Source organism: Somniosus microcephalus, chromosome 8 (assembly GCF_052327205.1).
Source record: "Somniosus microcephalus isolate GS21.2 chromosome 8, FLI_Smic_1.0, whole genome shotgun sequence".
In the NCBI taxonomy this organism is placed as follows: Eukaryota; Metazoa; Chordata; class Chondrichthyes; order Squaliformes; family Somniosidae; genus Somniosus; species Somniosus microcephalus.
This window is the reverse complement of record NC_140994.1, coordinates 19,000,443-19,026,717: the sequence shown is the minus strand read 5'-3', so window position 1 is coordinate 19,026,717 and position 26,275 is coordinate 19,000,443. Positions and strand designations below refer to the sequence as shown.

Here is a 26,275-nt window from a genome sequence, read left to right as displayed (position 1 = left end):
CGATGATGTGAACAGTACTTAAATGTTTAAATGAATATATTGAATAAACAAAAACGATCTTAAAAGTCAAGAATCAACCTTAAACTTAAATCAAATGTTAACACGAACAGGCAGAGAGAGTTGATGATACGGGTGTCAATTAACACCAGCGTCAATCATTTGTGCTGGGGTTCTCACAATCTCCTGGTGACAGATCGTTGGAAACCCCAGAGAAGTGGCACAAAGTTCTTTCGCTGGGCTTTCCGCCGATCTTACAGAAGGAGATTGGGGAACCCCCACGGAAATTCTACCCCCAAGTTTGGGCAAGAATGAGAACTCCCGAGATGCCCCCAAATGCTTTAGAAATTGATCAGGTCGGTTAGGTGTAAACTGCGACAATATCACTGGAGTGCAAAGAAATGCAAGCCTAGCTACAGTGTAAACCTTTTGGTGTCAATCTTGTCCGCGCCAGAAGGTTGCGGAGACAAACCCCACTCCACGACTTCGACGTATAATAAGCTGAACTTTAGCACTGAGGGAGTGCTGCACTGTCTAGGGTGCTGCCCTTTGGATGAGATGTTAAACTGAGGCCTTGCCTACCCTGTCTACCTGTTACATTGGTTCAGGTCGATGGCATTATTCGAAGAAGAGCGGGAAGTTCTCCCGGCCAACATTCCACCCTCGAGCAAAACCTTGTAAAAATAGATTCATGGATCATTCTTCTTTGCTGCTTCTGGGATGTTGCATCTGTGCAAAACGCTGGTGCCTGCCCAACAATCACTGTGCTTCAAAACAATTCAAGGCGTTTTGAGGGAAGTAATAATAAGATGAGATATAAACCCAAGTCTTTCTTTTACTGTGGGACATCCAAACAACATTAGATTCTGGTCCAAAAACAATTTCACTATTTTTATCTCCTAAAAATGTTTTGCATTGTGGCAACTTTACATTGGAGTTCTCAGTACAAATATAGCTCTACTTTCATGTACATCATCCAGTATTTCTTCATTCATTTCCATGTTTTCAAGCAAGAAGCTGACGAACTATTAAACTGCATCTTTGTGACAATAGTTGGCGCTCCAAGGTGGCTCCTGGGCTGGCAGCTCCGTACTGAGCTGCTCGTCTCTTCAACTGCATCCGTGGTCATCCATTACCATCCTTTGCCCTTTCTTCCCCCAATCTCCTTTCTTCCATTGTTTAAGATACCCTGCCTCTGGTAGTGAAGGCATTTCAGCCCAAACTACAAGTTCAAACTACAAGTTTAAAACTACCCCTGCAGAGTCCACTGCCCATCCTTCGACCCTGTGTCTTTGTTCTCACTGAGCTCTCTCAGCTGCCTGAACTCTGCCTAAACTTGACTTCCATCACCTGAAGTCTTCTGCTAACAGGACTATGCTGCTCTACTCAGCTGCTGTGTCTCTGCTTTGCTATTCACTCGCTACAGGCTTTAAGCTGCTGAATTCTTTTCTCAAATTGGTTTCCGATCTCCTGGACTTCTCTAGACATCGAGGTTAAGTTTCTGTTTGAACTACACTGAATTACACCATCATCTTTCTGCACCGCTACCGACTCGCCTTCCTACAGCAACAACCTCCAACTTTGAACTCTCTACCTTTCAAATAGCTTCTGGACTTCACTCGCCTGCTACACCTTTCTCTGAATTTGGACAGTACTTCATCGTTGCTACGTGCCGGCTCCATCCTGCTTACGTTGGCTTTGTCCCTCCATGGGACCTCTGACTTTGACCGTGGTCTCCCTACTATTGTCTCCAACCTAATCCCTGCTACCAGGAAATATGTATCCCATTAATTACTACATAACCAGGCCTATGTAACCTGAGCTTTTCAGTGTCCATTCGCGTGCGCACTTTGGTTGCCGCTCCGGAACCGAGCTGTTCATTTCTTTTTCCACTTTTTCCCCCCCTTTTCCTTTTCTTTCTATCCCTCCCTGACCACGCTCTCCTGTCATCTCTCTTCTCTCGGATACTCTGCCTCCCAAATCCCTACCCCAATCCTTCATTACTCTTCGAACTTCCTACTCTCCAGCCGCCGTTCCAGGCTTGACTCCTTCTGAGATTAGCCTACAGCTTCCCTCTGTGCCTCTCTCGACATCCTACGAAGGGCCCATCGAGGCACTCGTCGCTGCCTCCTTACGAGCAGCAACCCCAACTGTCCCATCTTACTCTCTCGCCGACCTTCCCGCCTAGCACGCCCACTGGGGGCAAATCTTGCCAATCTCCTCCCCCCCTCCCCCCCTGTGGACACTGGCAGTGGGTCAGCCATCACCGACCCTCTCCGCATCTCCCTCCAGAACGTCCGTTCACTTGCGGACAAGGCCCTTGCCATCCATGAGCTTATCGTGCATGATTGCATCGACATCACGGCCCCGACGGAAACTTGGCCGAGGGGTGATGACACCTTACCCTAAATGAATCTTCCCCGCCTGGCTATACCTTCCACTACTTGCCCCGCTTAGACCGCCGTGGTGGCAGTGTGGCTCTCATCACCAAATCACACCATAGTCTGTCCCCCTACTCTTCCAGCACTTTCTCCTCCTTTGAGCGCCTCACCTTATTCTACCCCTCGCACCTCTCATTCTCTACCGCCCGGTTATTACCGAGATATCTTCACTGCTTTCCGCCCTCAGCCTCTGCACCGAACGACTTCTCATCCTCGGTGATTTCAACCTCCATCTCAATTCATCATGCTCTCCCACCTCTGAGTTCACGCGTCTCCTATCCTCCCTTAATCAATCCCTCCATGTAAACTCACCAACACATATTCACGGCCACCCCATCGACCTTGCCATCTCTCGTGGCCTCGGTACTCCCATCGTGTCAATCGCAAATAAGGCCATCTCTGACCACTTCCTCGTATCGCTCTCCACCCACATCCCCCCAACCCTACTGTGGTAAACCACGTTCACTATCGTATCACTGTTAGTAGTTAGCACTGTTCACCACTGTTCGTTATAACTGTATCACTGACCACTATTGTATCACGGTACGAGGTCGCCTCTTGCCACACTGCTATACCTGGGATGACCACCGCCGACTCCGCCTTGGCTCCACCCACCAGGCCAGGTATAAAGGTGAGCGACTGACTGGTATTCCTCCTGCTTGGATCGGATCACCCACGAGAGTGGGCTCTGTTATTTAGTCAATAAAAACCTTTAGTCACCTTCGTAACTCTTCGCCTTTTATTGGAGGAATTGATAGGTATATCAATTTTATTGACTAAATTTAATGATGTCCGACAACGAGTCACAACCGGCGGAGGAGCCACCAGCGCAGCTCCCAGGAGCACAGCCACACCAGCCAGCTTGGCTGCGAGCCCTCAGACCGCCGTACCTGGACCTGAACCCACGAGCAGCAAACTCAGCCGCAGACTTTAAACACTGGCTGGTCTGCTTCGAATCATACCTGAGAGAATCCAGCGTCCCTCAGGCATCCAAACTAAGTGTCCTGCAGGCGCAACTGAGCCCGAGAGTATACACTCTCATCGAGGACATGACTACCTACGAGACCGCCATCAACCTGCTGAAACAGAAGTACCGGACCCCGGTAAACTACATGTACGCTAGGCACCTCCTAAGATCACGGCCGCAACAGCCAGGAGAATCAGTAGCCGAATTCTCACAGGCGCTATATGCACTCGCCAGGAACTGTGACTTTAAATCGGTGTCGGCAGCCGAAAATACTGAAGATAATATCCGCGACGCATTCCTGAAAGGCCTACGGTCCGAGTACTCACGGCAAAGACTGCTGGAAGCTAAAGACCTCAGCATGGAAAAAGCTGAAGCCCTCGCTATCTCCCTGGAAGTGGCCCACCAAGATCAGGAAGCATTCACCAGGTACTGCTCGCGACCCTGGGACTCGGGCCCGACCCCTACCACAGCACCCTTCCCAGCGCCGCCCCCGGGACCTACCTCTGCGTCGGCGTCCCGGACCCGACCGGCCCCGCCACCCCCGGCACCGGCCCCGACATCGGGCATCCGCGATCGGGCCGCCGGCTGTTTTTTTTGTGGCCAGGAGAAGCACCCGAGGTCGCGCTGCCCAGCCAAGAACTCCACATGCAGAACCTGCCTGAAGAAAGGCCACTTCTCCAAGGCCTGCAGGAGCGGATCCTCAGAGGCCAGCAGTGCCGCATGCGAACTATGGGGGCGGCCATCTTCGTTTAGGGCAACTGAGGCCAGCATCCCCACACATGAGTCATGGGGGTGGCCATCTTTGTTTAGGGCAACTGAGGCCAGCATCCCCACACATGAGTCATGGGGGCGGCCATCTTTGATTAAGGCAACCGACCCCAATAGTGCCTCATGTGAGCTACGGGGGCAGCCATCTTCTCCGTCATTTTGCCCTACCTCGTGGGAGACGCCATTTTACTCACCACGCCCGACCGCCTCGCCCGCAGATGACAACGACTCGCTCAGCTACACACTAGCTTCCGTCACCCTGGACCAAGCCCGCCCGCACCATCTGTCCAAGTCAATGATGGACATCAAAGTGAACGGCCACGCCACGACCTGCCTGTTCGACAGCGGAAGCACGGAGAGCTTCATCCACCCAGACACGGTGAGCCACTACTCCCTCTCTGTCCTACCAACGCGCAGCCGAATCTCGATGGCATCGAGGTCCCACGCCACGGACATCAGCGGCTACTGTGTCGTGACCCTGTCGGTTAAGGGCACGGAGTATAAAAACTTTAAACTCCTCGTCCTCCCCCATCTCTGCGCTGCCGTCCTACTAGGGCTGGACTTCCAATCCCACCTCCAAAGCGTAACCCTAGCATACGGTGGACCCCTCCCCCCACTCACAGTCAACAACCAGCAAATGTTAAACCGCCCACCGCGTAACACCTGCAGCCTCTCCACCCTCAAGGTCCCGCCACCCTCTCTGTTTGCTAACCTTACCCCTGACTGCAAACCCGTCGCTACCAAGAGCAGGCGGTATAGCGCCGGGGACAGAGCCTTCATTAGCTCTGAGGTGCGGCGCCTCCTGAAAGAGGGCATTATCGAGGGGAGCAGCAGCCCCTGGCGTGCCCAGGTCGTAGTCGTAAAGACCGGCGATAAAAACCGCCTGGTCATCGACTACAGCCAGACCATAAACAGATATACCCAGCTGGACGCATACCCCCTCCCCCGCATATCTGACATGGTCAATCAGATTGCACAGTATAAAGTATTCTCGACCATCGACCTGAAGTCGGCCTACCACCAACTCCCTATCCACCCTGAGGACCGCCAGTATACCGCCTTCGAGGCGAATGGGCGCCTATACCACTTCCTTAGGGTCCCCTTCGGTGTCACTAATGGGGTCTCGGTCTTCCAAAGGGAGATGGACCAGATGGTTGACCAGAACGAACTGCAGGCTACATTCCCCTACCTAGATAACGTCACTATCTGCGGCCGCGACCGGCAGGAACATGACGCGAATCTGGAGAAATTCCTCCGTACGGCCCAACGGCTGAACCTCACCTACAATAAGGAGAAATGCGTGTTTAACACCACACGCCTTGCCATCCTCGGCTGCGTAGTGGAGAACGGAATCATCGGCCCCGACCCAGAAAGAATGCGCCCCCTCATGGAGCTACCCCTCCCCCACTGCCCTAAAGCACTTAGGAGAACCCTGGGGCTTTTCGCCTACTATGCCCAATGGGTACCCAATTACGCGGACAAAGCCAGACCCCTCCTGAAAGCCACTTCCTTCCCCCTCACGGAGGAGGCGTGCGCGGCCTTCTCCCTCATTAAGGGAGACATAGCCAAGGCCACGATGCACGCAGTGGACGAGTCCATCCCCTTCCAGGTGGAGAGCGACGCATCCGACTTCGCCTTAGCCGCCACCCTAAACCAGGAGGGGAGGCCAGTGGCCTTCTTCTCAAGGACCCTACAGGGCCCCGAGATCCGACATTCGTCGGTCGAGAAAGAGGCCCAGGCGATCGTGGAGGCAGTACGGCGCTGGAGGCACTACCTGGCAGGCAAACGATTTACCCTCCTCACCGACCAGCGTTCGGTGGCTTTCATGTTTAATAACAAGCTGAAGGGCAAAATCAAGAATGACAAGATTTTGAGATGGAGAATCGAGCTCTCCACCTACGATTATGAGATCTTGTACCGGCCAGGCAAGCTGAACGAATCCCCTGATGCCCTTTCACGAATGACATGCGCCAGCGCGCATATCGATAGGCTTCAGACCCTCCACGACCAGCTCTGCCACCCCGGAGTCACCAGACTCTACCATTTCATTAAGGCCCGCAACCTGACCTACTCCATCGAGGAGGTCAGGACCATGACCAGGAACTGCCAGACCTGTGCGGAGTGCAAACCGCACTTCTATAGGCCGGACCGAGCAAGCCTGATCAAGGCCACCCGCCCCTTCGAGCGCCTGAGCATCGACTTTAAGGGGCCCCTCCCGTCCTCTGACCGTAATGTGTACTTCCTCAACATCGTTGATGAGTACTCCAGTTTCCCCTTTGCCTTCCCCTGCCCCGACATGACCAGTAGCACGGTCATCAAGTGCCTGAATGCCCTCTTCGCCTTGTTCGGGTTCCCGAACTATATACACAGCGACCGGGGCTCCTCCTTCATGAGCGAGGAACTCCGGCAATTCCTCCTAGAGAGAGGTATTGCAGCAAGCAGGACCACCAGCTACAACCCCAGAGGTAACGGTCAGGTGGAAAGAGAGAACGCGACGGTATGGAAGGCCGTCCTCTTAGCCTTAAAGTCTAAGGGCCTCCCAACCTCCCGCTGGCAAGAAGTCCTCCCGACAGCGCTGCACTCCATCCGGTCATTACTTTGCACGGCCACTAACACCACCCCCCATGAACGAATGTTCGTTTTCCCCAGGAAGTCGACTACGGGAACCACTCTACCAACCTGGCTGACCGCCCCGGGGCCGGTCTGGCTGCGGAAACACGTGAGGGCCCATAAAACGGACCCCCTGGTCGAGAGGGTGAACCTCCTGCACGCCAACCCCCAGTACGCCTACGTGGCGTACCCAGACGGGCGGGAGGACACTGTCTCCCTACGAGACCTCGCACCCTCAGCCGATCCGGAAACACCGCCACCACCCCCCCCAACCCCAGCCCAGGTAGACGGCATGCCGGAACCCCACGAGCCCTCGCCGACCACGCAAACACCAGCATCAACACCGGATAAGGCACCAGCACCGGATAAGGCAACACCACCGCTGCGGCGATCGGAGAGGCTTACGAAGCCTCCGGACAGACTGACCTACCAGAATTGGTAGTACACTTCACCCCGCCGGACTTAATTCTAAACAAGGGGTGAATGTGGTAAACCACGTTCACTATCGTATCACTGTTAGTAGTTAGCACTGTTCACCACTGTTCGTTATAACTGTATCACTGACCACTATTGTATCACGGTACGAGGTCGCCTCTTGCCACACTGCTATACCTGGGATGACCACCGCCGACTCCGCCTTGGCTCCACCCACCAGGCCAGGTATAAAGGTGAGCGACTGACTGGTATTCCTCCTGCTTGGATCGGATCACCCACGAGAGTGGGCTCTGTTATTTAGTCAATAAAAACCTTTAGTCACCTTCGTAACTCTTCGCCTTTTATTGGAGGAATTGATAGGTATATCACCTACTTCCTTCTGTGTCCACCCCTGGAAAAATCTCTCTCCCAACTCTCTTACAACTGCACTTACGAAATCCCAACTGTCCAGCCTTTGGCCCTCCATTCACCCACGACATTTCTGCAGCTACCGATCTGCTCAACCACACCCTCACCACCACCTTTGATGCCCCATTCCCTATTAAAACAATTACCCTCTCTCACCCTGGCCATTCCCCCTGGTACGGCCCTCAGCTTCGCTCCCTTAAGTCCAAAGGACACAGACTTGAACGGATATGGCGGACAACTAGTTTAGCCAATCACCGCCAGATCTGGCTGGACCACGTAAAGCATTATCAGGTCCTGCTCTCGTCTTCCAAAATTGCTCACTATTCCAGAATAATTCTGGAATGCAAAGATAAACCCCGGCTCCTATTCTCCACTGCTAACCAGCTTCTTAAACCCCTCTCCTGTCTCCTCCACCCTCACCTCCGACAACAAGTGTGAGGAGCTCATGGACTTCTTGGTCTCTAAAATTGAGACCATCCGATCAGCTGCCTCTGCCTCTTCCCTTCCTTCCTTAAGCCCACTGGGCCAAACTTCCTCTAAGATACCCCTCTGTCCTAGCCCTGAACTCACATCTTTCTCCAGTTTCTCTCCAATCTCCCCTCATGACTTCTCTGCGCTCATCTTGCTAGAGACCCACTTCCTGCTCCCTCGACCCTATTCCCACCAAACTGCTGACCACCCAACTTCCTTTTCTGGCTCCCATGTTAGCTGACATTGTTAATGGTTCTCTCTCCTCAGGTACTGTCCCCCTCTTCCTCAAATCTGCCGTCATCACTCCTCTCCTCAAAAAACCAACCCTTGACACCCCTCCGTCGTTGCAAACTACTGCCCCATCTCCAACCTCCCTTTCCTCTCCAAAGTCCTTGAACGTGCTGTCACCTCCAAAATCTGTGCCCATCTTTCCCGCAACTCCATGTTTGAATCCCTCCGATAAGAGTACCAAAGCAGCTCTCGTCAAAGTAAAAAATGACATCCTTTGTGACTGTGACAAAGGTAAACTATCCCTCCTCGTCCTTCTTGACTTGTCTGCAGTCTTTGCCACGGTTGACCACTCCATCCTTCTCCAACACCTCTCCAGTCACCCAGCTGGGTGGGACTGCACTCGTCTGGTTCCATTCTTATCTATCTAATCGTAGCTGGAGAATCACCTGCAATGGCTTCTCTTCCCGCTCCCCCATCGTTACCTTTGGTGTCCTCCAAGGATCTATCCTGGACCCCCTCCTATTTCTCACCTACATGCTGCCCCTTGGCGACATCATCCGAAAACACAGCGTCAGTTTCCACATATATGTTGACGACACCCAGCTCTACCTCACCACCATTTCTCTCGACCCCGCCATGGTCTCTAAATTGTCAGAATGCTTGTCCGACATCTAGTTCTGGATGAGCAGAAATTTTGTCCAATTAAATATTGGAAAGACCGAAGCCGTTGTTTTCGGTCCCTGCCACAAACTCCATTCCCGAGCCACTGAGTCCATCCCTCTCCCTAACATTTGTCTGAGGCTGAACCACACTGTTCACAACCTTGGTGTCATATTTGACCCTGAATTGAGCTTCCGGTCACATATCCGCGGCAGAACTAAGGCCACCTATTTCCACCTCCTTAGCATCGTCCGTCTCCACCCTTGCCTCAGCTCATCTGCTGCTGAAACCCTCAGCCATGCCTTTGTTACCTGTAGACTTGACTATTCCAATGCACTCCTGGCTGGCCTCCCTCGTTCTATCCTCCGTAAACTTGAGGTCATCCAAAACTCGGCTGCCCGTGTCCTAACTCACACCAAGTCCCGTTTACCCATCACCCCTGTGCTGGCTGACCTACATTGGCTCCCGGTTAAGCAACGCCTCGATTTCAAAGTTCTCATCCTTGTTTTCAAATCCCTCCATGACCTCGCCCCTCCCTATCTCTGTAAAGTCCTCCAGCCCCAAATCCTCCCCCCACCCCCAACCCCGGAGATATCTGTGCTCCTCTAATTCTGCCCTCTGGAGCGTCCCTGATTACAATCGCTCAACCATTGGTGGCCGTGCCTTCTGTTGATAAAGCCCTAAGCTCTGGAATTCCCTGCCTAAACCTCTCCACCTCTCTTTCCTCCTTTAAGACGCTCCTTAAAACCTACCTCTTTGACCAAGCTTTTGGTTATCTGTCCTAATTTCTCCTTATGTGGCTTGGTGTCAAATTTTTTGTCTTATAAACACTCCTGTGAAGCGCCTTGGGTCGTTTTACTACATTAAAAGGTGCTATATAAACACAAGTTGTTGTTGTTCCAGACTCTTTACTTCTACCTGTTCTCTCCTATGCTGTGCGCTTCATTATTCTCCAGCTGGCAGCTCTGACAAAGAATTGGAAATACTAATCGTCTTTTCTTTACTCAGATGCTGATGGACCTTCTATGTATTGCCAGTGTTTTCTGCTTTTGTATCGGATTACCAGCATTTGCCGTTTCTTTTCCTCCTTTTATTGCTACTTGTATTTCGCAGTGGTCTTACCTCTGCCTCATGAAAGGGATATTGATACAGTTGGCAGCAGCTACTGCGGCAAAGGGCACAAACCGAGAAATCAGGGAGGGCAAATGCTTCAGGAAAGAAAGAAAAAAGGAACATTGTTAATCTTCAACAGATCACTAAATCAAATCTGGCAATTGCTGTTACCAAAAAAAAGTTATGATCGTTCAGTAGTGCCTTTAAAAGGCAGCTCTCCTGCTAGCCTTTGGTCTTCCCCGCTTATACCCACTCCATTCCACGAACCAAGTTAGAATCATAGAACGATACAGCACAAAAGGAGGCCATTCGGCCCATCGTGCCTGTGCCAGCTCTTTGAAAGAGCTGTCCAATTAGCCCCACTCCCCCGCTCTTTCTCCATAGCTCTGCAAATGTTTCCTTTTCAAGTATATATCCAAATCCCTTTTGAAAGTTACTGCTGAATCTCCTTCCGCCGTCCATCAGGCAGTGTATTCCAGAACATAACTTACTGTGTGTAAAAAAAAAAAAAAAATTCTCATCTTCCCCTCTGGTTCTTTTGCCAATTATCTTACATCTGTGACCTCTGGTTACCGACCCTCCCGCCAGTGGAAACAGTTTCTCCTTATTTACTCTATCAAAACCCTTCATAATTCTGAATACCTCTATTAAATCTTCCCCATAACCTTCCCCGTTTTAAAAGAACAATCCCAGATTCTCCAGTCTCTCCACACAATTAAAGTCCCTCATCGCTGGTACCATTCCAGTAGATCTCCTCTGCGCCCTCTCCAATTTCTTGACATCTCTAGCATGACAATTTTTTGGTAGGAATCCTAAGGTGATGAATAGAGGTCAGCAGCAGAAGAACACAAAGTGCTTATTCCTAACACTGACCTTTGCTGCCAAAGCAACTCAAATAATAAGACTTTCACATCTTCACACCAGTCACAACCAAGGAGGCGTTTATAAAGCCTCAAAGAAAAGGTCAGGAAACCCAACTACAGACACCATGCAGCGTCAAAAATGGCTAATGGTCTGATCTAATGACTGGCATCTGTGCATAATCCTGTTACCAATGAATGGAGAACATCTTACCTTTGTCATGTGGGTCATCATTTTCTAGTACAAGATTTTTTTTTTTTTACAAAACTCACTTTTGCCTTTCTCTCCACTTCCCTTTGCTATGCCTGGCCAAGACAGAGTGGGTGACCTGCTCCCAAGCCTCTGCCAGGACTGGTCTATAATAGTTTTCTCTATGCTCCAGTCTGACTGGCTCCAATTTTTCTATCCTCTTTGCGAGAAAGTGTTCAGCCTCCCCTCAACACTTCCCACGACAATATAACGGACATCAGGAATAATCTGTGTACAAGTCCATGTTCTACCATTCTGTGCAAAACGCAACTTCCCACACCATTGCACAGCACAACTAAATTTCCTTAACAATCCCAAAAAATGGAACAACGCCCGTTTTTCCCTTAGTTAGCAATTCATTAACAAAAATCACATCCACAGAAATCACACGTTTCAAAGACGCACATTCTCGTAATTTTTGTTAGCTATTTACAGAGATAAATCGGTCTCTCCGCTTTCATTAAAAGGATGAATTTTAGTCTCATACTGGTTAAACAGCAAACTGAAGTATCAGACCTGCACTGGAATCAATACCAAGTTACAATATCAAGTGGGTCTGCTTTAAAAAAATTCAATCTATCCTGACCCTGGAGCAATTAAAATTAAAGGTGAAATAATGGCATGGAGTTCATTCACGATCATCTGCCAATGATGCTTTTGACTTATTTGCATGTGTGTACAAGATAATCAATTGTACCAACACTGGATCTTCTTCCCCTTTTCTGTCAGTCACTGGTCATAAGAATAAAATCACTTGCTGCTTTTACACAACTGGGTGTAGGAAACAATAACTACATTCAACAAGTTTGAAATAAAATCCTCCTGAGCAGCATTAACACTGCTAAAGGTTAATGCTGTCCAGCGAGTCCCATTGATTCGATCGAGTAAATCTTAACTCTTTCCATCTGTACCAAACAAGCTTACCAGTGATTGGCATAACTTCCTCTGTAACGCACTGGGCAACAGGTTTGCACAAATTACCGTCCGTGCTACTTTAACATAATCTTTGCCCTATTGCTTTCAAATGCTTTAACAGCAGCATTTGTTTTCAGGAGGTGGGCAATGCTGGCAAGCAACATTCCCGTTAAGGTGCGCGGCGATCTGGAGCTCCCGCGCAAGCCGTTCACCTGCTTTTCAATTGGAATAACTGTGCACGCGTGCACATTTGAATGGGCCGCGCACACAAAAAAAAAAATCAATCACTGGGAATATTGCTGGCAAGCTGGCAATTATTGCACATGCTCAGTTACCCATCCCGCTCCCCAAAGAAGCGCTGCAGCCCTCGCGGTGGTGGCGCTCCCATGGTGGTGTTGGGTAGTAAATTCCAGGCTTTTGGCCCAGTGAACATGAAGGAACCGAGTACACAGACAGCAATTTACCCCAAAAATGTTAACCAATGTGATAAAAAGCAGCACAAAGAAGAAAATAATCATTTTTTTTTTAATATAAAGCAGAAACAGTTTTGCTAAATTTGCCAACAACACTACAGGAGTTAAACAAATACATGTATTAAGATTACCTTAGTGAGCGACTTCAGCCCGAGGGCTGTGACCACTGCACCTGTAGTTGCACTGACATAAGCAGTACCCAGTTGGCTGTAAAGGGTTATAGAGAAGAGCAGACATTTAGAATGAATATAGAACAATTCAAACTTCTCAAAGTTGGAGGCTGCCCGGGGCAAGATTTATTTTAAATTGGACTTGGTCTTTGGAACAGAGTGGATCAGTAGGCTGTCCTTTAGGCCCTAGATTTTAATTCAGTCCAGAATGAGGAAGCAGGTAGCTTTTATTTTTATCAAGGGTCTTATATGAAATGAGTTTGGCAAGTCTCAATCCAGTCCCGAGTGAGCAAAGGAGCCACAGCACAAAATTGTCCACATTCAGCACTAACTAGCAATTTTAGGCTGAGATACCGTGACAATGCACGGTGCGAACATGAAGTAGAGGTTACCCTTCGAAGGTTACGGTAACATGTATTGTTAGGTCAGTATAGATGGGGTTTACTTCTACGCATAACCTATTCAACCTAACTTGGCAGTGCAGAATACATCTTTGGCAGAAGAAAAATAGCAGACAATGGTCACTATAAAGTGACAAAAATCTATCTTTTCTTTTGTGAAAGCCCCAATGGCTTATGTTGCTGCTGCTCAGCCACTCTTTTTAATCCAAATTGATGATGTTTCTTCATGAAAGTTATTCTCTCCAATTTGTGTATGTCCTGCATGGGTTATCACAGTTCAGACAGAACGGGCAGCCTTTTGACTTATGGATTATAAAAGAGCCTTAGACTCACACCATCACCACTGCTGTATCCTGCGTGTATTCGGCTTTCTCCAAGCAACATTATTGAATAGAAAACCACTTAGGTTATCACCTGTCTCATTTACAACACCCACAAATATTGACAGAATACAGCAAACCCTGGGATGAGAGGGCTGTCCAATGGGGAGAGGTTGAGTAGATTGGGCCTATACTCTTTGGAGTTTAGAAGAATGAGAGGTGATCTCATCGAAACATAAGATTCGGAGGGCGATTGACAGGGTAGATGCTGAGATGCTGTTTCCCCTGGCTGGAGAGTCTAGCACTAGGGGGCAAATTGCTGGATTTTGTCAATGGGGAGCTTTTGGAGGCGGGACTCCCACTTGTAGGGTTTCAGTCCCGCCTCCATCGACTTCTGGCCAACCCACGCTATTTTCCCTTGCTTGACCTTGTTAATCCCGCCCAGCGGGCTTAGCAGGCCAATTAAGGGGAAGCCGGTTACAGAGAATGTCAGCGTATGACGTTTCATCTGTCAAAAGATGAATTGCCATCGTTTGTCAGCTCTGTAAAGCTGTCAAACACTGACATTCTCTGTTGTTTGACGAGTCCTTGTATTCAAGACTCATCAAACCTCTTTCTTTAGCAGAAATCAGATGGTTGTTGCATTGGAGAATGCAGCAGCCATCTGTCATCTCTGCCGGTGAGGTGCGAGACGCTCCACATCCCCAACGATTGAAACCTGCAGGAAGAAACAAAGGTAAGTAAACATTTTCTATCACTTTCCACTCACCTCACATACTCACCTCTCCACACTTGCACCCATCACTTACCTTCACAGTGCACTTTTGCACCCCTCCGCCCCCCCGCAGACCCACAGACCCACTACTCGCCTCGGCGACCCTGGCGGGGTTCGCAGCCCTCGGGAAGCCCGCACTTGTGGGTAAAATGGGGATAATCCTCTTATCTGCCTATTAACTACCTGTTAACAGGCAGTTAAGTGGCTGTAATCCCCTTCCCGCCTCCAGGAGACGGGACCCGGTACAGGTCGGCTACCCGCCTCCTGGCAAGATGGCACGGAGGCGGGTTGGGGGCAGGATGGGCACCCGCCCCCAGATTTTTGCCATTCTCCCAGCAGTCCCGCCTCCAAAGGACTGGCAGGATCGCACCCACAGTCTCAGGATAAGGGGTCGGCCATTTAAGACCAAGATGAGGAAGAATGTCTTCACTCGAGTGTTGTGAATCTTTGGAATTCTCTGCCCCACAGGGCTGTGGATGCTCAGTAATTGAGTATATTCAAGGCTGAGATTGATAGATTTTTGGACATTAAGGGAATCAAGGGACATGGAGATTGGGCGGGAAAGTGGAGTTGAGGTCGAAGATCAGCCATGATCTTACTGAGTGGCAGAGCAGGCTCGAGGGGCCGTATGGCCTACTCCTGCTCCTATGTTCAATCACAGAGCAGGGCTACAATTGCTCAGATCAGTGGAAACAGTGAAAAAATAATGAGCAAGGATGCAGATTGCAAAAACCGCCGAGATGAATCCGAGCTTTTTTCTTCCTAAAACATTTGAATCACATCGACAGCTTTAACTTCCTCTGTTAGGGCACCATTTGCCCATTTATTTCAAATGGGCAAACAACTCATTACAGTAGTGTACGAAGGAGCTTTATACAAATGAGTAACCAGCATCCTAGCTGTAGAAATAAAACCACACAGAAGAGGTTAAGTATTTTTCATGATAATAGTGAGCATCACTGGAATTGATCCAGAGCTACTTACCCCACCGTCAGTGGTGCGTCTCCACTTCTGTTGGTGTAGTTAACAATTGCATTGAAGGACTGGTTGACCCACTGCCAAAAGATTACTGCTGGGGTTGTCCTGTAAAAAAAAGAGACAAAAGATAAGAATCCAACGACATCCCACTCTGAGCAGCGGAGCTGGTCTTGATGCACAAACATAGATGTGCAGAATATCAGCCATTGCATGCTCCATTTTTTCATGGCTCACATTTGTTTTTCCTTATGCTACAACTTTCTGGTTGTTCACTTCTATTACCTTGTGGCTTTCGTGAGCCAGGGGTTCTGAAATGCACTGAAATTGATCAACATGCTTAAGAATCTCCAACCAAGCTTCAGAGAAACATATACACATCTGCTAAGAGTGCATATTATCTTCTCATAGGGATACAACCCACTTACCTAAAGCTCGACAGCGTCGGTGCAGTTTCCATGAGCTAAAGCTTATGGGCCTCCAACCTAAAATTGCACAGCCTATCGGCAGGGAGCACTGATAAGCTTCTTATTACTCATCAAGCTACAACCAACCTGTAATTGCCAACGGTGACCTCTAGTACCGAGAACCTGCCTGGCTCAGGCATCGGATTTCTGAGTCGGAGACAGAGGATCGTTTTGGTCCCAATCTTCCATCACCAGGGATGTCATCTTGCAATGATCTCAACTTCAAATAAACCCCACTTCCCTCCCCAAAGAAGGACAATGGACAAGCATGGGTTTGAGCCCTCGCTAGGTGGAAAGAACAGCAAACTTTTTGCAATGTGCCATCCACCTAGCTCTAGATGTCCAAGTCCACTATTACTTTCATCAGATATTGGGGTCAGCCGTGACTCAGTGGGTAGCACTCTCGCCTCCGAGTCAGAAGGTTGTGGGTTCAGTTCCCACTCCAGCGACTTGAGCACGAAAATCTAGACTGGCACTCCAGTGCAGTGCTGAGGGAGTGCTGCACTGTCGGAGGTGCCGTCTTTCGGATGAGATGTTAAACTGAGACCCTGTCTGCTCTCTCATATGGATGTAAAAGATCCCACAGCACTATTTTGAAGAGGAGCAAGGGGTGTTATTTCCGGTGTCCCGGCCAATCCACACCTAAAACAGATTATTCTGGTCATTATCACATTGCGGTTTGTGGGAGCTTGTTGTGTGCAAAGTGGCTACCGCGTTTCCTACGTTACAACCAATGTTCCCTGTAATTTTTTGGGGGGCCACATGCGCATTTTTTAATTTAAAAGGCGGCTCACCAGCTCCGCGGGAGCCCTGGAGCATTGCGTGGCCACGCAGCTTAAAGGGAACATTGGTTACGACAGTAACTACACTTCAAAAGTACTTCATTGGCTGTAAAGCACTTTGGAACGTCCTTTGGTCGTGAAAGGCGCTATATAAATGCAAGTCTCTTTCTTTCTTTACTGGGTTGGTGTGGTACCTTGGGCTCTCAACCACAAATGAAGGAAAAAAATCTCTGAACTATTTCATCCATCAAACTACAACACACCAAAGAGGATTTTTTCAGTTGTGACATATCTGAGATAGGCTTCACAGACCTTTATAAACAAGAGCACATGGAGGAGAAAATGAGACCTTCATTCCACATGCATGAGAACATACGGTTAGAAGATCAAGTTATAGTTCAGAACGGCAAGGCCAGTTGTTAGCCTGCTTTGAATGTGTAGTATTTACCCCAGATGAGTTTGCCATGTTTAGCAAATACTCACCGGGGAGCAAGAATATAAATTGGACTTCTGATTAATCTGAAACAAGTTAGGCAAGGATGATCTAGCTCAGGGAATTCTATTTATATTGCATCTTCATATAACGGAATAGTAAAATAAAATATGCGAAGCAATTAAAGAGCTCCTTCACCCGTGCAGCTATCTCTGCTCCTATTCCAAATGGATGCCCAAAGGAACAAGAGCAAAACTGGCACAAAACAGCTCAATTGTGCAAGGTAATCATACTTTTGTATCACATCTGGTTCTTAATCAAGCTAACGCAAGAACTGGGCACAAAGTGTTGATGAGGATCGTAAATAAAAAGTGAAAATGCTGGAAATACTCAGCAGGTCAGGTAGTATCTGTGCAGAAATAAACAGTTAACATTTCAGGTTGATGACCTTTCATCAGCTCAGAACTGATGAAAGGTCATCGACCTGAAATGTTGGCCGCGATTTTGCCGGCGCTCAGAGGGCAGGTTCGGAGTCGGGTCTGTTGTCAAAATCGAAATGATTGACAGCGGGTTGGAAGCCCGCTCCAAACCCGCCTCCATGTAAGTTTCCAAAGTGTTGGGTCTGCGATTGCAGAACAGACCCAGGGGGGCATTTAAGATAATTAAATGCTTGTTAAATGCTTGTTAACTACTATTTTGCCAGCCTATTTCTATTTTAGCACATTTTTAACACGGTTCACATTGTTCAGAGATCACGTCAGATAAGGAGTTCAATTGAGCTGAATAGTTCACAGCTGCAAATGTAGTATAAAAAGCTAACATTTCACATATGTTCAGTTTCCAATGTCAGAAGTTGCTGATTTCAGGATTTGGAAGACACATTTGATCTTTATTGAGGCTGTAAGTGTGTGGTGTAAACTCTATATCCACTGTCACCTCCTTGGAACAACCTCTCTCGCCATTGATTGATTGCTTCTAACATCTCATCCTCACCTGCCATATATAACAGCAGAATGGGAACGATTTATATTCTCTCAGCCTCACCCTGGTCCTCAGAATCTGACCAGAATCAGCCGCAGCAGCAGCAGAACCAGGCACACCAGCAGCACCAACAAGAATCACAGAAACCCCACAGTGCAGATAGAGGCCATTTCGGCCCATCGAGCCTGCACCGACACATATCCCACCCAATCCCCGTAACCCCTACACCAACATATATCCCACCCTATCCCCGTAACCCCATGTATTTAATCCCCCTAACACTAAGGGTCAATTTATCATAGCCAATCAACCTAACTCGCACATCTTTGGACTGTGGGAGGAAACCGGAGCACCCGGAGGAAACCCACGCAAACACGGGGAGAATGTGCAAACTCCACACAGACAGTCGCCCGAGGCCGGATTCGAACCCGGGTCCCTGGCGCTGTGAGGCAACAGTGCTAACCACTATGCCACCGTGCCAACCTTCTCCTCAACCACCTGCTGCTGCACAAGGCAAAGGGTATCAGCGCAGGGCTGCACCGCGCCGCAGGAGATACCCCCAACACAGGATTTACAGGCAGAGGATGAGCTTCCACAACCTGACTGAGCAACAGTGCCAAAGGAGGCTGAGACTATCACGATAGGTAGTCGCAGATATTTCCACAATGCTCGATCAAGACTTGCAGCTCAGAGGAGCGTGTGGACACTCCTTATCAGTGACGGTCAAAGTCACCACCGCCCTCAACTTCTTTGCGTCGGGCTCCTTCCGGGGATCAGCAGCAGACATTAGCGACATCTCCCAGTCGGCCGCCCACAGATGCATCACGCAGGTCACCGCTGCCCTCTTTGACAAGTCCGCCAATTACATCCACTTTTCCACTGATGAAGCCAGTGTTACCGAGCGGGTGCTAGGCTTTGTCAATCTGGCTGGCTTCCCATGGGTGCAGGGCATCATCCACTGCACACATGTGGCCATCAGGGCACCCCATCAGAACTCAGCAGTATTTGTCAACCGCAAGGGCTTCCATTCCCTTAAAGTGCAGCTGGTGTGCAGCTATAGGAAGAGCATCATGCATGTGTGCGTCAAAGTTCCCTGGCAGCTGCCATGACTCTTACATCCTACGCCAGTCCACTGTCCCTCAGCTCTTTGCACCGCCAAACCAACTTTCCGGCTGGCTCCTTGGAGACAAGGGCTATCCCCTGAAGACATGGCTAATGACACCGTTGAGGAGGCCATCAATCGAGGCTGAGGAGCGTTATAATCAAAGCCATATTTCCACCAGAAGTCTCAGAGCAAACAATAGGGTTGCTCAAAATGCACTTCAGATGCCTGGACAGATCTGGTGGAGCCCTTCAGTACACACCAGCCAGGGTCTCGAGGATTGTCGTTGTCTGCTGTGCCCTGCACAACATAGCACTGCATGAGGCACAAGGCGCAGAGCGCAGAGCGCACAGCCTCTTCAGAGGAGGAGGAGGAGCAGAATGAGGTTCAGCATGAGGAACACTTGGAGGCGGCGGTTGGCCCAATGCGACCAGAATGCGAGCACATTGCTGCCCGTGATGCCAGAGATGGACTAATCAATGCCAGATTCACCTAACTTTATGCAGCACAGACATGTGGCTGCCACATGCGCATGAAGGTTGGCATCACCCCACTTCAACACCATAGAGCATCTCTACAATGAACTGTGCATTCCTTGCACTGTCACCACCATTGCTGGACATAAAATACACCCTTACCCTTCACTCTGCCACTTACAATTGTGAGCACACATATGGCAACGAATGAAAACATTCAGAAAAAAATTAATTTATTACAACAAAGTAAAAGAACAGAAACTTAACATTTATTGATAGCAAATCACCCAGGTGACTATTTATGTGGGATCTTTCTTTTACGCGTGCTTTTATGTGATGCTACCCCTGTGGCTTCAGCAGATGTAGAGGCAGCCTGCTCACTTCCCTGCTACGCCTGCTTAGACGCCTTTGGCAGTCGTCCTCTGGATTTTGGAGCCTGTGAGGGCCCCACCAAAGTCTGCTCCTCCTGCAGCTGTGCAAGGGCAGACTTGGCCATCACTGTCCGGGGGGACATCTGGGGCTCTGACCGAGGGGTTGGCAAAGGGGTAGAAGTTTGATCGTTTGGAGAGGAGCCCCACTTCCATGTCCCCTCCTACCATCATCCCTCTCATGGGCCACCCGCACTTCTCTGCTAGCAAGTAGATGGAGAGCACCTTGCTGCACATCAGTGGGGCCATGAGGACCCATGTCTGTACTGACATTCTTCATAGCAAGGAAGTCCATGAACCTCTGGTTTCTCTCCTCAATAGATGCCCATCTATCCTCCATAGATGACCATCTCTTTAGAAGTGTTACCATATACTCGAGTCTGGCGATTTATGTCCTCCATGGAGGTTGCCAGCCTTTGCATGGCAGAACCTACAGTTGCCAGTGCGTGCACCATGGCATTGCTCATACTTGAGATGGACTCCTCCATTCTCTGCACACTCGCAGTCACCATGGTTGCAAACCCTGTCAGAGCCTCCTGACCTTGTTCCTGAAGCTCCAGGATCGCCCTCGTCCTGGATGGCCCCCGAGGCTCAGCGTCTACATGCAGCTCAGCAGAGCTAGGAGACTCCTGCGCCCTCTGTCGAGTCTCCACTGCTGTCCCTGTCTCCAACATCTGGTCTTGCTCACTTGTGACTTCTGATACACCGGGTGATAAACACCTGGTGACAACACTACTCTATCTCACATAGGACCCACAGAGGTGTTTGTCTCTCCGCTGGTGCTGGGTGCATTCATTTCTGCTGATGCTGCTCCCTCAGAAGCTGGAGGATCCTCCAAGGAGTGCTCCTGTTCTTCCACCTGGACAATGGGGGGGGGGGGGGGGAGCTCTTGATGGTCCTGTGGGAGATTAACGACATGAGTTAGACATGTGATATGTAGATTGCAGACACATGCCATTATGCACACGATGAGCATTCAATTTCTCTTGACATCAGACCCCATATGAGTCACTCATTAATGCCAACTAAGATGTATATGGAAAATAATTCAGTCACCAGGTTGTTCTAATGAGCCCCACTCTCCGTCCCCCACTTCAGGCTGGTCAACGACTCCTGTTATGTCCAGAGCTGCCTCCTCAGCATTGGTGAGCACAGGCAATGATGGTGGTCCTCCTCCTGTTCTCTCTCTCCCAGTTATTGTGGGCTCTCTTTTTCTGCAATGAGGGAAACAAGAAAGGTTTGAGTGAGAGTGATGGAATGAATGCAAAGAACAGATAGGATAGATGTTTAGAGGAAGACTATGATGGAGCGAGATGCCAATACCAAGTTGCCTCCTTGGAGTGGTTAGTTGTTGTCATTGCAAAACGATGAGGGTGAGTGTGAGAGGTGCATAGTAAGATGGGGATGTGATTCTGTACATAGGGAGGGATGGGTGATGGTGCAAGGGATGTTGAGTAAGGATGTGCAGGAGTAGGGTTGGCAATGCAGAATGATGGGGATGTGATGAGGCACAGCAGAAAGAAGGTAAGTGTGCTTTTATACTCACTTTTCCTGAATGCAGAAGATCATTAAACCTCTTCCTACATTGCACCCACGTGCGAAGAAATACACCTTGCAGTGACCTCCTCAGCTATTTGCAGCCAGGCTGCCTTCGTCTGCTGAGGAGGTCTCCTCCTTCCATCCCCAAGGAATAGAACCTTCCTGCGTCCTCTGACTCCCTCCACAAGAACATGGAGGGAGTCATCATTGAAACGTGGCGCGGTCCTTTGTCCATCTGCAGTCAGTGTTGCCTGAACCAGCACTCGGGAGCATTAAATCAGAATTGAGAGCAAATGGGGGCATGGCCCCTTTAAATATACCAGCAACAAACGTGTCATCAGGTGACGTCACCAGACCCGCACCTTGTAATTGGGCTGGGTAACGCGCAGGGCGGGCCTAACAAGCCCAATTAACGTAAAATCTTTTTCGCAGATTGACTGGAGCCGGGAGCGGGACCGGAACCCACCAATGGCCTCTCTCGTCATGATCCCGCCTCCAATGGCGAAATTGCGGCCGTTAACTCGGTTTCTCGCTCCACAGATGCTGCCTGACCTGTTGAGTATTTCCAGCACATTGTTTTATTTCCAGCATCCGCAGTATTTTTCTTTTATAAATGAAAAATTGCCTGGGTTAGGGCCATTCCACAAAATTAAACACATGGGAGACACATTCAATTGACAACTGGCGGTCGTGTTTGCCTACAGTGCAACAGTACTTCAAAAGCCGTGTGGCACTTTGACGAGTCCCGAGGATGCGAGAGGCAATATATAAACACAAATTCTTCCTTTTTATTCTTTCTTTGTTGCCTTTACATCTACGGCTACAAGTACAGACAAAAATATTTATTTTGTCGCAACATATTTCAGTCAGATTCATACTGCAAAAAGCTTTTAATGCCACTGAAGTGCAGAGTGTAATAATAAGTCACAGTGCAGATTGACTGCTCACTCCATGAACCTTTACCCGTGACTAAATATTGGGCTGGTTTCTTTCTAATGCTGTCAATGGATGGGATTGTCAGCTGCCCATGAACACACACCCACACACAGACTGTGTGCTTGAAACTTGCCTGTAAAAGGTCAGCATGCAGCCAGTTATGGTCATATTCATTGGGACCTGTGCAGACATCCGCCCGACCAGAATCATTTTTTCGCCCGTGTCTGGGTGAAAGGCAGAATCGTAGATGTACTTGGCTCGCCAGAGCTCATCTTCAGTTAGACCCGGCTGTACTTTGCCATGCCTGAAAAATCAAAAACACTGGAATCGTATGCGTAGCAGTACTGGATAAAGTCATGACAGAATTAATATGTTAATGAAAGCAAAGATCTTAAAGTTTTCCATTTCGTCTTTTTTTTTTTTTTTTTTAAAGTAGATGAAACTTTTTGATTCAGGTACAGGTCACAATAAATCACTCCAAAGCAAACAGCACTGTATCAATATTTTGCATGTTGTGTTCAGAAGTTGTGAACAGGAGCACGGGGGGGTGGGGGGGGGGGGGCGGGGAGATGTGTGAGAAATTGGCTGTGGCCAGCATTCTTTTAATGTGGGGTTGGGAGGAGCACTCCTGCACCTCCCAGCTCCACATTCAGGCAAGTATATTTAAACACTTGCCTTGTTGGTGCCGGACTTTTTTCTTTGCTTATGGGATCTGGGCATCGCTGGCAAGGCCAGCATTTATTGCCCATCCCTAGTTGCCCTTGAGAAGGTGGTGGTGAACTGCCTTCTTGAACCGCTGCAGTCCGTGTGGTGAAGGTACTCCCACAGTGCTGTTAGGGAGGGAGTTCCAGGATTTTGACCCAGCGATGATGAAGGATCGGCAATATACTTCTAAGTCAGGATGGTGTGTGACTTTGGAGGGGAACTTGGAGGTGGTGGTGTTCCCATGCACCTGCTGCCCTTGTCTTTCTAGATGGTAGAGGTCGCGGGTTTGGAAGGTGCTGCCGAAGAAGCCTTGGCGAATTGCTGCAGTGCATCTTGTAGATGGTACACACTGCAGCCACAGTGCGCCGGTGGTGGAGGAAGTGAATGTTTAAGGTGGTGGATGGGGTGCCAATCAAGCGGGCTGCTTTGTCCTGGATGGTGTCGAGCTTCTTGAGTGTTGTTGCAGCTGCACTCATCCAGGCAAGTGGAGAGTATTCATCACACTCCTTACTTGTGCCTTGTAGATGGTGGAAAGGCTTTGGGGAGTCAGGAGGTGAGACACTCGCCGCAGAATACCCAGCCTCTGAAGTGCTCTTGTTGCCACAGTATTTATGTGGTTGGTCCAGTTAAGTTTCTGGTCAATGGTAACCCCCAGGATGTTGATTGTGGGGGATTTGGCGATGGTAATGCCGTTGAATGTCAAGGGGAGGTGGTTAGACTCTCGCTTGTTGGAGATAGTCATTGCCTGGCACTTCTGACTGCAGTGGTCCCTTTAAGGACCACCTGTAAACCTGATTTTCCTGAATGCAGCCGGTGCCAGCTGCCTCTGGACAAACCAATCTTGCAGTGGAGTACTTCAAACAGGCATTCGGGGCTCCTTATTTGCATATGCAAAGGGATGTTTCAGGCGTGGGCTCAGGACGCAGAATTTTTTGCCTATATCAAATAAGGCGGGCGGCGCACTTATGGCTTGTAATAAGCGTGCGCTTCCTACCCGCCATATTGGACACTTAGGAGGCTGTCCAGCTCCTGAAAAACGGGCACTGTGCGGTCGAATCGCCAGGCCCATATTTTCAAAGCTGCATTCCAGTCCTCCAATATAATGGTACACAGAAGAACAGCTGTGAAAGGCCTGCCAACTAGTAGAACATGTCGCCCACACGTTCTGGGCTATTGTCTCCGAGCTCTCCTTCAAAGTGCAGGGTAATGAAGATGCAACCAAGAAAACAAAAACAATCATTTCATCTGTTGCAGTAAAACTCAGTTTTGAAATACAGGAAACTTTGGTTTATCCGGAGGTTAACTGTCCGGAATGCTCGATCCACCGGCAAAATTCAGGAGTCGGTTCAGTAAGTTTTTTTTCTTTTCGTTGCTTTTTTTTCCCCACCAGTCAGGCTCTGCAACATCTAGCTAAAGCTGTTGCTAAGCTACAGAGATGCTTGCAAGGTACGGCCGACTGTTTAGAAGCAAGCAACAGGGTTTGTTGCCAGATACGGAGCTCAAAATCTCCGTATGTTTCAACATTAGCGCTGGTTTGTCCGGCAGTTTTGATGGGATGGCAACAGCTCGGTCCCGTCAGTGCCGGATATCACAAAGTTTCCTGTAGTATAAGCCTTCAGCATTACATCATGTAACATGATAGCATTGCTATAAAGTATAACCTTAGTGGTTACTTTGGTAGCAGGATAAAATGTAGCTATAGCCAAGAGACCCTAGCCTAGAAATTGGGTATAGCCCCGTTTGGGGCGCTAGTTCTGGCGAAGCGCAAAGCCTAGCGCCAGTTGCGATTTAGCGCCATCTGGCGCGATATTGGGTCGTTGCGCCCGAGGGTGATTGCAGCGCTAAATTAGGCGCTGCACGAGGCTCTTAAGGCACTAACCCGGGGGCGCAACCCAATTTAGCGGCGGCGGGGCGCAGCGCAGCTGCTTTCAATAATCACTTTCCCTGAGACACACTGGCGCCGGCCAGCTCTTAAAGGGGCAGGTCAATTGGCATCACCAGACACACTCACTGCCTTGTAGGCCTTCAAAGCGGTGGGAGCCTACCTGTGGTGCACCAGCCTAGCAAGAAATGGAAAGGGTGAGGCAGAGAGCGGAACGCCTCACTGATGGGGCATTGGATGCTTTGGTTGGCGCAGTGGAATCAAGGCCAAGGAAGATGATCGGAATGTGATTTATGTTTTTGGCAGTCTCCCGGGTGTGAGAGGCAGTTATGTGTCAGTGTATTAGTTTTGCTTTCTGTTGCCATAGCTTTCTCATGTTTGAAGGAACCACATTTTGGGTAATGAAGCACTTTCTTCATTTACGATGGCCATGCCTTCTATTTACATGCATCTTGCCCTTCACAGGCTTGGGGGTATCAGACCGGTTCCATTCCTGTTCTTTGAATGGCAGCAAGCATTCCGAGAGAGGGGCCTAGAAGCTACTTCTGATCAGCCTCTGACGCGCAGCCTGAGAAGAGCTGCTCGCGTGGAAGTTCAGGCCAGCTGGCATCTTCTCAGCCACCGACAGAGATGTCCTGCACCTTATCTGAGGCTGCAGATCTGGCTGAAGCAGCTGGCACAGCTCATTCACCACCTCCTTTCTAAATCGCAGCCTTCTGACACACTGCTCCTCCGGCATGTTCATGTAGGAAAACTGCTGTCGGAAAACCCTGCCAGCGTATGGTCTGCTGCGGCGACGTCTGTTGGCCCTCATCCGTCTGGCCATGCCCGCCCCCCTCTCCCAGAGTCTCGGTGCCCTTCCCAGATGATTCAGCAGCAGGACATTCCCCTCCAATGCAGCCCCCATAATAAGTGGCCACAGGAAGATTCCCCGTTGTCAAGGCTCACCAACAGCAAGGTGATGGTCAGAAGGCTGATGATCGTCTGCCTGCGCTGGCTCAGTGGTCAAATGGCTCTCAGTGTGCAGCTCAGCAACTCTTTGTAGCTTTCGAGGAAGTTGTGCACCAAAAATGGCTGCCGCTTTTAAACCACACCAGTCCCCTTTAAATAACGCTCCTCCAGCCCGAGAGCGACTTGGTAAGGCCCAGGTAAGCTGTCACTATTAGCGCCAGGTGCTACGGAGGGGGGCGCCACTGAATTTCCAGTCCGGGGCGCCAAAAAGGCGTTTCACACTCAAATGACATCATAATCAGCCTGCGCCCATGAGCGGGCGCTAATATTTAGCGCCGGCACTAAATGCATGC

The 26,275-nt window shown here is 49.4% G+C and overlaps 1 protein-coding gene across 6 annotated transcripts in view; it reads right to left on the bottom strand.

Annotated features, from left to right (window-relative positions):
• The window catches only part of sfxn3 (sideroflexin 3), a 113,798-nt gene that overhangs the window by 30,143 nt on the left and 57,380 nt on the right, over positions 1-26,275 (bottom strand). For all 6 annotated transcript variants that reach the window (XR_015079182.1, XM_085994319.1, XM_085994321.1 and 3 more), the window contains 4 exons: positions 22,518-22,688; positions 15,250-15,348; positions 12,731-12,806; positions 10,111-10,196 (listed from right to left, as the gene is read on the bottom strand). Coding sequence is in view for 5 of the 6 variants with exons in the window: in XM_085994319.1 (XP_085850445.1) it covers positions 10,111-10,196; positions 12,731-12,806; positions 15,250-15,348; positions 22,518-22,688 (432 nt within the window). In the remaining variant the exon portion in view is untranslated. The remainder of the gene's footprint in view (positions 1-10,110; positions 10,197-12,730; positions 12,807-15,249; positions 15,349-22,517; positions 22,689-26,275) is intronic.